We start from the raw sequence: 12064 nt of genomic DNA on the forward strand, positions 1-12064 counted from the left end.
ATTTTTGCTATGACCATAATGAACTTTCAGATATTTAAAATACAGCTGAAATGTGTCAAATTCAGTTTTGACAAACCATTTTTTTAAAAAAATTGTCTTTGACCATTTTCTAGATAACATGTATTTAGTTTGACAAATCCACAATAAATGGAATATATTGTATTAAAGAGTCCTTGAGTGTTGAAGCTTTATAAGTTGAAGGACAAATGTGCAGGGACATTTTACTTTAATTTAGTGAAACAAGAGGAAAGGGGGAGAAAAAGAGAGTCCTCAGGTGACTTGTGAGGACACTGTCAATTTAAGGCAGTGGTTCCCTACCTCTGGGGTGTCACAGTTTCTGTATAAATTTGCTGTAAACAATGGATTCTCTACCAAAAAGAAATGCCCAACACTCAAACTTTTGCTTGTAATTTTAAATGATTTGGGGATACTCAGAGACCACAAGATGAGGAATGTCTACAGTTTTTGTTGGGTTTTTTTTTTGAACTTTGCAACAGGTCTTTATTTTTGCTTTATTTCTATTACAGTGTTTGAAACCTAAAGAAATACATTTTCTCTTCAAATTTGGATCTGTATATAAATGTATTTGTCTAGACTCAGCACAATCAATGCCACGGCTTCTTGGCCTATGTCTCCTCTGAAATCATGCTTTGCTGTCTTCCCAGGGCCCCTGAGAACATAGAAAATAGCCAGAGTTTACAGTTCTTGGAAAACTAAAAGCAAATGAACTTAGAAAGGACAATCAGTGAAAAAAGAATTTGGTTCACCTTCCCAGGGTCTGTAGCTAGGAACCCAGGCTGCCTTTGAGGGACATCCTGCTTGTTTTGGGAGCTGGGACCTCACAGGTCTTCAGTTGTTCATTCAAAGGCAGTTCCCACAAAACTTGGCTAATGACAACCCTCATGCCCTGTAGTTGGGTACTGGCTCTTTTAGGAATGTCTGCACTTTGAAAAGCGCACCTGAAGTGCTCCAGGTTGTAGAATTCTTCCTTAGAGTTTTACCAGTATAAAGCCAAAGAAATAATGCTAATGCTAGCCGGAAAATCATACAAGATTTTACTGGCTTTCCAGAGCTTTTTAAGAAAAGATGAGAGCCAAAAATATGGCAAGATGCTTCTTCCATCCCTCCCCCCCCCCCGCCTACCCCCCCCACCCCCGCAATTTCTCTTAGCTGCTGAATGTATTTATTAATGACTAAAATACATATGTAGAGCTACTTTAAGGGCATTTTAAATGATGTGAAATTCTAAAAGTTGTTAGCTCAATTTTCACTGATAGAGTTTTCTTCTTTTTAGTATCTTCTACTCATTCATTTTGCACAAAGGGCTTTAAGATGGAAATAGAATGTGTGAAGTTAGCCTAACATGACTGTGCTCCTTGAGCCATAAGTTAACGGCAAATGGTATCTAACAGATTAATGAAAAGAAAAGTTTCATGGATGTGTACTGAGTTCATTCCCTTAGGAATGAAATTTTTAGATATTCTAGCATAGCAGTGAATCATCTTTTAAAATTAAAATGGTAATAGTGGCCTAACATTTTTACATGTAGGAGACAAAAAATCAGGACTAATACTCTTCACCCTTTGCCTACAATTCTGTACAGCATAAGTGACAAGACACAGTCTCTAGAGTGAAGAGAAAAGGACTGCATGGTTTATGTGAGACAAAGATAGTTGTTAAGGATTGAGTTTCCAACTTTAACTCTGGAACCAATATGATTGTTAAACACTCAGCCTGTGAGAGGACTGATTACCACCTAAACAGAATCTTCTTAAATGATTCAATTGTTGCAGTTTAGCTTCATCATCTTGCTCCCCGCCACACCTAGCTTGCTGCTTCTGATTTCAGGTCCTTTAAATTGAATTTCCAAATTCTTCTCTTTTTTTGTTATTGTTTTTTGTTTAAATGTGATGCTTTTATAACAACTCTGTAAGTCAAGGTCCAGTTTATTGGTTTTTTTTCTGGTACAAAACTTGGAACTTATTGTGTATGATGAATTCATTGCTCAGAAATACAATGTATGGCCTGCTGTTGACAAAGAAATTCAACATGTTTCCATGAAGGTCCAGTAGAAACAGAGTGAGTTTATAAAATGATTCTATTACATAATGAAGATATTTTATAAGGCATTTACATTGTCTCTCTTTCAATCACTATGAAAATAAAAAATAAAAATACCCCTCCCCACAACTAATCCTGTGACATGAGGGCAATAAAGAGGTGTGTGTGTGTTTTTTTAAGCAAACACTTTTTTTAAAGTTTTTCAAATGTTTAACAACAGTTTGCTGTTATTCATATTTTTATGTGCTTTTGATCAGATACAAATTTTGTAGGGAAATAAGCAAACATTCCTAAAAATGAATTATAAACAACTGTGTTTTAGAATACTAAAAGGATTTTTAAACTTTCAATTCAGCAAAGTTAATCTTTTTCCTTAATTGAAATAATGGAAAAACAAAAGTGTAGACACTTCCATGGCTTGGGGGAAGTGGTCTTCACGCCCCCAAAGTCATGTTCCTCAGCAGCCACTGCTGGGACCTGCTGCCACTGCAGTCCTGCATGGTAGGCACCATTTTGTCTTCTTCAGAAGGTTCATCGAGACACTGGTTACTGTTCACATGTCTCAAGGTGAGTCTCTGGAAAAGATAACCCACAGTCAGTGCAGCCTATTGTATCTTTAACTTCACTAGCACATCACATTAAATCTGCCCTTTAAGAGACCTCTATGATTTTCTTTTTAGTGTAAACATTGTGATGTGTTTATAGAAGGAACTGTGCACAGGTGGTTGTGAATTAATTATTATACAACTTTCCCTGTCAGGGTTTCATCACTGTCTAATACACCTTTATTTGCAGATGGCTAAAGAAATTAGCCAACATGTGTTTCGCATTGCCAAGAATTCGGGCTCCTTTGCAAACAGCCCATTTGTGAGCTCTGAGTTCAGTCCAGGGCTGTAAATATTAACAAGCTTTCACAAAAGTTTAGTTATCTTAGGCATGTGTGATTCGGTAACCATTTGGTAAACATGCAAAGAGATGTCACAGCTGTGACCCAAATGAGAAAACTGCTAGAGATGTTTCCAAATACTAAACAGGCCATAATATCTGTGACTGAGAAATTCATTGTATTTGAGTGATTATCACAGTGAAGATCTGTCTTACTTGATAGTATGCCCTCCCTAATTTAGTTTGCATGTCTGAGAATCTTTAAGAAATTTAATACCAAATTAATTCAGGGATGTGACTGCCACATATTTTTAAATTTATATCTATATTTTCTTTTCTTTATAGTGATATTCATTAATAAGCATCATCTCAGTACCCAAATGCTGAAATGTAATTCCAAAAATTGCATCATGTTAACTTTCATTATACATCTTCCCTTTTGGGTTCACATTTACATTTTGAAATTATGTATTTTGGACTTTACAGATATACATTTTAAGTCTACATGCTTTATACTTATGCTCACTAATTATGTACATGTTTGCTCAGTTTCATGGGCAATGCCTAGAACCATACTACATAAAAAACTTCCAAGAAGAGAAGTGTTTCAATGCATGGGAGGTGATTTGCAGGTATATCTTGTTTTGAATCACCAAAATTAAAGGTAGGCAATTTTTTTCTGGCTCATACTATTACAATTGAAAGTTGTATGAAAAAAAATGCAGGGGGAATGCAATAAAAATGGTGGAGAAACGCTGCCCAGACAATCGTAATTTGTTTGGATTAGACCTGCAAACAGCCTGGACCTCACCGTCCTGAGAAAAGATTGGATGGAAAATAGGCTTGTGGTGGAGGAGGCTTAATAGACAACAAGCAGGAAATTGAAAAAGCAAGGTTGTCAGATATGAAGAAGATTTGAAGACTGAGGCCTTTGTTGATGCTCTTCCAATACACAGAACCAAGCTGTTTATACTAAAGGATGAAGAAAACAATGAACAAACATAGGCAAGAAGGTAGTTGATTTATGCTTATGATGCCAGAAATTGTATTGTTGGTTTATGAACCAACAGCCAACTTGAAAAAACAAAATATTTTTTCTAGCAAGCTCTAGTTAAAATCAACAAAATACTCATTTTTGTTACACACCTGAGATCCTCTGTGTATATAGTCCTTTTAAAGGGATACTTTTAAAAATATTAGTAAGTATTGTTCTGTCTAAAAATGTATGTTTTCTTTGAAGGAATTCATTAGTAGTCAAAAACCACAACTGTAGAGATAACAACCACCCAAACAAAACTCTCATTTTTAATGATGTACAGTAGAAACAGCGGACATGTTAGGGTCAGGCAGCCCTAAGTGTAAATTCCCACCCTTCCACCCCCCACTTACTGGCTGTGAAAACTTGAGCAAATTTTTAAATTATTCTGAGCAATCAGATTCTTTGTGAGAAGATGCTCATTTAAACTTATGAATACTTAAAAATGCCCTTTTCTTTTCTGATTAAAAAATTTGACCTCAGTCAACTATCTTAACTGTGGCCCCTTGGCAACCTGATAATGGTAAAATGTTAACTATGTTCCTAGGCAACATTACCTATGGTAAAAACGACCTCTGATTGATAAACTGTGTCTGCATCTAATCAACTTCAGTAAAAATACCTCAGGTGGAGCCAAACTGGGCTTCTCTAAGTGCAAAGACTTGGAGTTTTGCATGTTCCATTGGTTTACTTGAAGCTCTGCCTATGGAATTGTTACAGAGACACTGTGTTCTGAGAGGCATACGGCTATGAAGCCAGGCTGTTTTCCACATCCACCTGATGTGGCTCTCATCCCCCTTGCACAGGGCTGCCAGCTCCCATAAAGCAGTATGAATTGCGATGGGAAATGAGACAAATTCTGCTGAGAAACAAGTTGTGGTTTCTACCCTAGAATTCTGTCCCTTACTGGGTATTGTATCTACCAGTTAAGGTTGCTTTAAAAACAAACTAAGATAATATATGTAAATTGCTCTATACATAAGTTACCATTGTGTAAAAGAACCAGACTTTTCCAGCTTCCCAACACATGTTTAGAATGCCCTAGACTCAAATGTAGTTCTAACCTAAACAACACTCTTCTCTCCTCTCCTCCCCGTACCTCTATTCCCAGCCTTGTTATAAGTATTCCAAACTCAATTCCAACCTTTAATGGTTCATCTGAACCAGAAAAACTCCCTCCCTAACTTCTCATGTGTTTTCATAGCAAGGTATTGGAAAATATAATATATTTTATTTACTGGAAAATGAGCACCTAAGACCAATTTCACTCTTTACAAGAATTCCATAATAGTACTTTTTTAGCATAAGCTGAATAATGATTCATTTTATTGCTTGCTGAGAAGATATTCACAAATCATGCAAGTGACAGAGAAACTGTACATTTTTATAAGCTTTATTATTATAATTATATCATTTAACCAATAATCTTAGTCGTTAATAATGAATTTGCTTAGTATCGGCTTAAAGTAATAAATTCCAGAAAGGATATGGTGTATCTGAATTGAAATTAACAACATTAAATAATTTCAATGTCCCAAAATAAATATTTTGGATATCTTAATTTTCATGTTTTTAATTTTCTTAACGGGTTTTCAGCTCTAATGCTGAAATCTATTGTCATATAGACATGACTATAGTTAGCCTTAAAAAAGAGCTAATATGTCATAATACATTCCATCAATTATATTTATGCATATCTATTTCAAATAAAGGAAAAAACCCTAGAAAATACCTATTAATTAATCACTGACTAAACACTACTACATATAATCAGCTCAGAAGTATAAGACAGAAAAATAACTCCATGGAGAAATAGCACATAAAGATTATCCTTGCCCACATATTAGAGAAGTAAATTTCTAGATTTTGATAACAAAAATACTGAACTAATATTAGTAAAGTCTGCAACACAAACCTCCAAAAATTATTAGAGAACGTAATCAGTAGGATTCTCAAAAATATTTCTAAAAACTTCCGCTCTTGTATAATTTCTTAGTAGCCATTTTTGCAAAGGGCTATCATTACATATTTCCACAGTGGGCTGTTGGGAGCCATCAGTTACTTTTCTTACTGAGAGACAGGACTGGGTGATTATGTGAAGAAGAGTGTGGGTCTGTTTGACAAAGAAAATAATGAATAATGACAAAATCAAATACAAAGGCAGTAACCAATCAATCATTCTCTACAACATACAATTTCTACTGGGTAAGAATGGAAGGCACATGTCACAATAATCACATCCACGGAGCTGTGAGCCACATCCTTTCTCACGGCTTCAATATCAAGTGTATTGGCAGGAGTAAATGAAGATGGGACTAAGAATATGGAGCAGAGTCTGAGATCAAATGCGGAAAAACTTAGGTAGAACAGGTTGTATTCTCAGTGTCCATTCTAGTTATTAAATGTTTATAGTGTGCCGGGAGCCGGTCCATGCTTGCTGTTTCAAGGGACCTGGCATATATGGCATACTGTTCTTAATATGTTTGCTCACCTTCTTGGCACTATGTGTTTTAACCAAGGTCTCTGAGAAAGGTTGTTTTCCCCAGGTAGGGATTTTCCCCTGAAGTTAGGGAGGGAATAAAACCCCTCAACTAAGTGCCAGGCGGGTAATTAATCCCTTTAACTACGAACAATCATGCTTAAACTACATAATCTTTTCTCCCTGGAATGGAGATAAGAAACGCCCTAACCTTTGTAATAGAGATTGATAGGATTGAATCAACCGGTATAAATACAGTTGTAACAAGACAGAAACACACAGAACTTAGAACAGAACTCAGAACACAGAACTAAGGACACAGGGCTTGGAAGACAGGACCAAGAGAGACAGAGCCTAGGCACAGAACCTACACAGAACGTTCTCTAGAGACAGAAGAACTTCGCTGGAGAGAGCATGCCGGAGGATCCTGGAGAGGGACTGGCCTCAGAGCCTAGAGACAGAGCCTAGCGGGAGAACATGGCAAGGGATCCTGGACTGAACCTGACTACAGAGATTGGCAGGAGAACCTGACTGGAACCTGGACACTGAACCTGACTGGAGAGCCTGGACAGAACCTGTCTGGAGAACCTAGCGAGGGAACATGGCTACAGAACCTCGCTGGAAATCCGAAGCAGAACCTCTCTGGAGATCCAGACCAGAACTTGGCTGGAGATCCTGGCTGGAGATCCTGGCTAGGCTGCTGATCAACTGAACGTTGTCTCCGTGTCATTCCTTCTTCGCCGACTCCGTCCACACCTTTGGGGACCCCTGGACCCGCTGGGGTTGGACCCCGGCAATAGTGCTACATGCATATTTTGTCAGTATGGATATTCAAAACCATTGACCAGTCCACAGAGTTGTCAGTCATGGTCTTTGGCTTCCTCTCTCCTTTGCCCTAAACTTCAGTGGATGCCAGGAGAAAATCTAAGGGATAAATTAGCTATAAGGCTTTGCTTTACTTTGTACTCAAACTATTTCCACTATGTCTTCACAGGGCTAACCTGGTGGTGTTAAAAATGTCCCACATACATATGATCACATTCATCTAAATACCAATTAGGAAGTTAATGAAGGAAGGGAAAAGAAAAAATATCAAGTCCATTTTGGGCTCTTAATTTGACTTCATTCTCCAAACACAATTTGTAATTAATTTGTCTGTTTCTTATTTTCCATTAATTTTCTCAGAGGGAGCCTGCTCCAGGAAGGCCAGGGATCATGGCAGCCTACATCACCAAACCCAGGGCAGCTCCTAGGAGGCACTCAGAGGTTTGTTGATTAAACCACCTAGTGAAGGGCTAATGCGGAAAAAATATATTTTGATAAAATTAACTACATATTTTGGGCAGCTTAATGGACACAAATCATTGGATTTTCAATTTCAAGGACTGACATCCTACAGTAAAATGGTAAATTAAAGATTTATTAAAATTGGAAAGGTAACATTATCACATATAATACATTTTTACTGGTAAAACAGCAATTAAGTATATAGTTTGATTTGTTAAAGAGACTAGCTTGGGGATTTTTCAAAAAGCTAAACTTGAATGTTCTATATATATTGTTATTTTTCTATCTATATTGTTTAAAATTTCTAATTTGATAATCCTCTACCCTCAGTGATTTTTTGTTTTGCAATGAACTTTTCTTAGTAAATTTCATGTTGACATCAAAGACCCCAGTGTTAGTGATTCTGAACTTCATGTGTCAGTAAACATATAATAATTTATAAACTTTTCCTTGGTTTGAAAACAAAGCAAAACTTGATTTTACTTATGCTCAGGAAATGTAACTCCAGAACATGAATACAGTATAAAATTTTCCATAAAAAATACATTTATAATATTTTGACCCAAAATGTTTATCACATGAATGACTATTAAAACATTCAAAGAATTTTCACTACAGGTACTTTAAAAATGCCTAAGTACAACCTAGGTCAGTGATGGTGAACCTTTTGAGCTCGGCGTGTCAGCATTTTGAAAAACCCTAACTTAACTCTGGTGCTGTGTCACATATAGAAATTTTTTGATATTTGCAACCATAGTAAAACAAAGATTTATATTTTTGATATTTATTTTATATATTTAAATGCCATTTAACAAAGAAAAATCAACCAAAAAAATGAGTTCGCGTGTCACCTCTGACATGCGTGTCATAGGTTCGCCATCACTGACCTAGGTACTTCTAAGAAAAATTAGAAAGCTAAACAACTCCATTGAGATAAAAATCATTTTCTATTTAAAGAACATTTGGTGTTTTCATTTGTTTGAAAAATAACAGTTTATTTTTTCTGAGTATTTTGCCTAAAAGAGATACCAATTATTACTTTATGCTTTCTAGTAAGCAATTTTTATCACTTACATTCTGAAAATTTATGTAATAGAGGTCATCTAACTAAACACCATTCAATTTATATTGTGGGCATCTCTTTTATCATTAGAATAATCTTAAAAACACAGAAAATAAACAATTTCCACAAAGTAGATTTTCCAAAAGTCACTTAACTTTTTCATTTGTGGGCAATCTCTGTCAAGTTTAGAGCGATTGTAAAGAATGCTGTGATAAATATCTCCCAGCATGTCTCTCCACATTATAATCTTTTCTTTAGAAATAATTATTACAAGTAAAATCACAAGGTCAAAAGTATAAACATTTTAATACCTATTAGCAAATTTTAAAAAAATATCTATAATAATTATTCAATAATAGCAGCAACAGCTAATATTTCTTATGCTTATTATATGCCAGGATAGTGGTTGTCAGTTTTACTGCATCTACAGCAACATTGTGTGCTGTCATTAAAAACATTGCTTGACAGATTGACGGGAACATAAAAATATGAATAGAAAAACACCCATGAGATTTTGATGTATGTGTTTTTGATAGTTCCTTAAATTAATGTTTTTCATTTTTATTGGCTATTCATATTTTCCTTTGCTATTTATTCAAGATCTTGTATCTTTTCATATTGGGTGTACATTTTTTTCTTAAAATTGTTTTTTGTTATATTTGTTGCAAATGCCTCTCACGGCTTTAGAAGATTCAGTCATGTTAACTCAGCTTTGAAGGCAATTGTCCTATCAGGCTGACATGCAGCATACTACCAACTTTCTCCTCCTATAGCCTAATTTAACATTGACTAGAAAACAGGGTAATATGATCACTAATCTATTATAGCACTACTCAATTTTTCTCCTCTGAAGTAAAATAATTAGTATTTCCTGGGATTTACAAAATTTTAATCATTGTATTTTAAAATGCATAAGAAAAAGTGGATACTTTCTGCCTTTAAACTTATTTGTATGTCTGCACCTAAAACAAGATATGTCATGGAGTTTCCTTATATCAACCCTGTTGAAGATACAATTACTACTGAAAACCAACTGAAACAGGCTAGTGAAACAATTTCAGAGACAAAATAGTCATAAATTATAAAATGAGACCTTTGTACCTTTGTATTAAAATAATCAAGTAAAAAATTTGAAATTTTAATGAACAAACAGAAGTGACTGTACGGTTGACTGAAGAACCAATCATACAGGTCTCAGTTTACAAGATGCCATACTAAAAGTTTAAAATGAAACCTAAATGATTATACATAGAAATAAACAAAGTAAGATTAATTTATACTGTTACAGATATTTAATTTAATATTATTATTGTAAATACAATAGGATTTCCCCTATTGATCAAGTTCAGAATAACGGTCATTTAAAATTAAAATAATAAAATTGTTATTCAAAATGTTAAATGTGATCCCCAGATAAAGTGACCTGTGCATTTGTTAAAAAAGAATGAGTAGTTTAGTAAACCAGTAAAATGTTTAATAAAACGAGAACTAAAATTGCAATAATAAACTATTAAATTTCCTATTCACTAATTTATAAGAAATCACAGCTATCGGTCAATAGGGATATGGAAAGGTAACACTTGTCTGATACAGGCAGCCTTTGAAAAGCAAATCAAGCAACTATTTTTATTAGGAGTGCTACACAGGGAAATGTCTGGTTTGCCAGTTAATAGATCACTTACCTTGAAATTATATTCCCATTTACCCGCTTTCTGATAAGGTAAATAAGAGAGGTTATAAGTAAAGTCTACATATTAGCTGCTGTGATTTTGGTAAATACCAATTCAACATATTTTACCTACTAAAAAAAATTCCTTGCATTATGACTCTGAAACACTTGATACAGAAGGATATTGAATTCATAACAATATTTTCTCAGTCAACTTGCTCAGTCACATGAAAAACAAGGCTTATTTTTAGCATCATATTTTGCTCCCCTTTTTATTTTGTTGCATAGTGTTTGTTGAGCAAAAGTGTTCTGTTCCCAAATTAGACTGTCACACTGTATGTAGCTGCCTGGATGCTCAAAAGGAACTGTGATTATGTGCACTTACTGCAGGAAAAGGAGAATTTCAAATGGAGCGAAACATGATTGCAACGTTCAAATGCAATACAAGAAAACCTGAATTAAATAGAATGGATGAATGACAGACCCTTATGAAAATAATTTTTAAAGTGGTTCAGTGAGATGAAATGTAGGGTTCCCCCCTCCCTTTTTGACAACTCTGAGTCAATGGGTTTTCATAGCACCAATGTGTTCAGGTAATTTATTCAAGTGATGCTAGATCAGGCGAGGACTTTGCAGATTTGCTAATGATGCTCGGTTGCCCCTAAATCAAACATGTTTAGCCAGGAAAGGTGATATTGAGTTAAATTCATGGTTGTGTTATTTAAGAAATATTTCAATAAGAAAATAAGGCACAATATTTTTAATCAAAGTTAACCAAAGACATATATTACTTAACAACATACACTTTATTTCACTCAAATAAAAGTAGAAGCAATTAGATATGAATTGTATTATGAATATAGATAAAGTCTAAGCAATTAGACCCTACTGACAAAGTAGTTTTATGACTATTTGTCTCAATAGACAATGCTTATTGCAGGAATCTTTCCAATGATTAAGGAGAAATTCTATGTGAATAAAATTTGGTAACACAAATAATGGATAGTATTTCTTTCTTTCATTTATAATACTGTACATTTAACTCACCAGATCATAATCATTGAAAGCATCTAATTGTTTCTAGTTTTCCAATGACCTCAAGAAGAATGTGGAAAAATGTGGAAAGAATGTTCAATTAAGTGCCAGAAACCTGTAGTGTGCAAACCCAGAGAAGGCATTTAAATACTTTAAGCTTATGTTTACTAATGTGAAGAATACAAGTAAAATATTATTATCTTACTAGAGGCCTAATGCACGAAATTTGTGCAAGAGTAGGCCTTCCTTCTCCAGTCTGCCGGCACCAGCTTCCCTCTAGTACCTAGGACCCAGGCTTCCCTCTCAGCCCCAGCTTCGTACAGAAGGCCGTCCGGAAGGATGTCCGGTCTAATTAGCATATTATGCTTTTATTATTATAGCTAGGACTATAATTAGAATTGCATGAGAAAACAGATTATAGACACTCTGTATGCTTTATTCCCTTCCACTCCCTTCCACATGCCCATCTAAAAAGTAAACAAACCAAAGCAACTAAATAGATTCCATATTTTGAGGCTTTATGACACAGTTTCCATTTTTCTCTGGATA

The 12064-nt window shown here is 35.0% G+C and overlaps 1 protein-coding gene across 2 annotated transcripts in view; it reads right to left on the minus strand.

The window, feature by feature from the left end:
* Window positions 1-1163: 1163 nt before the first annotated feature.
* The window catches only part of GALNT13 (polypeptide N-acetylgalactosaminyltransferase 13), a 497436-nt gene continuing 486535 nt past the window's right edge, over window positions 1164-12064 (minus strand). The window contains exon 13 of one of the 2 annotated variants that reach the window (XM_059704420.1): window positions 1164-2636. In XM_059704420.1, coding sequence (XP_059560403.1) covers window positions 2496-2636 — 141 coding nt within the window. In that variant the 3' untranslated portion in view covers window positions 1164-2495. The remainder of the gene's footprint in view (window positions 2637-12064) is intronic. The other variant, XM_059704421.1, reaches the window with a different exon arrangement.

The sequence above is a fragment of the Myotis daubentonii genome, chromosome 7, assembly GCF_963259705.1.
Source record: "Myotis daubentonii chromosome 7, mMyoDau2.1, whole genome shotgun sequence".
NCBI lineage: Eukaryota > Metazoa > Chordata > Mammalia > Chiroptera > Vespertilionidae > Myotis > Myotis daubentonii.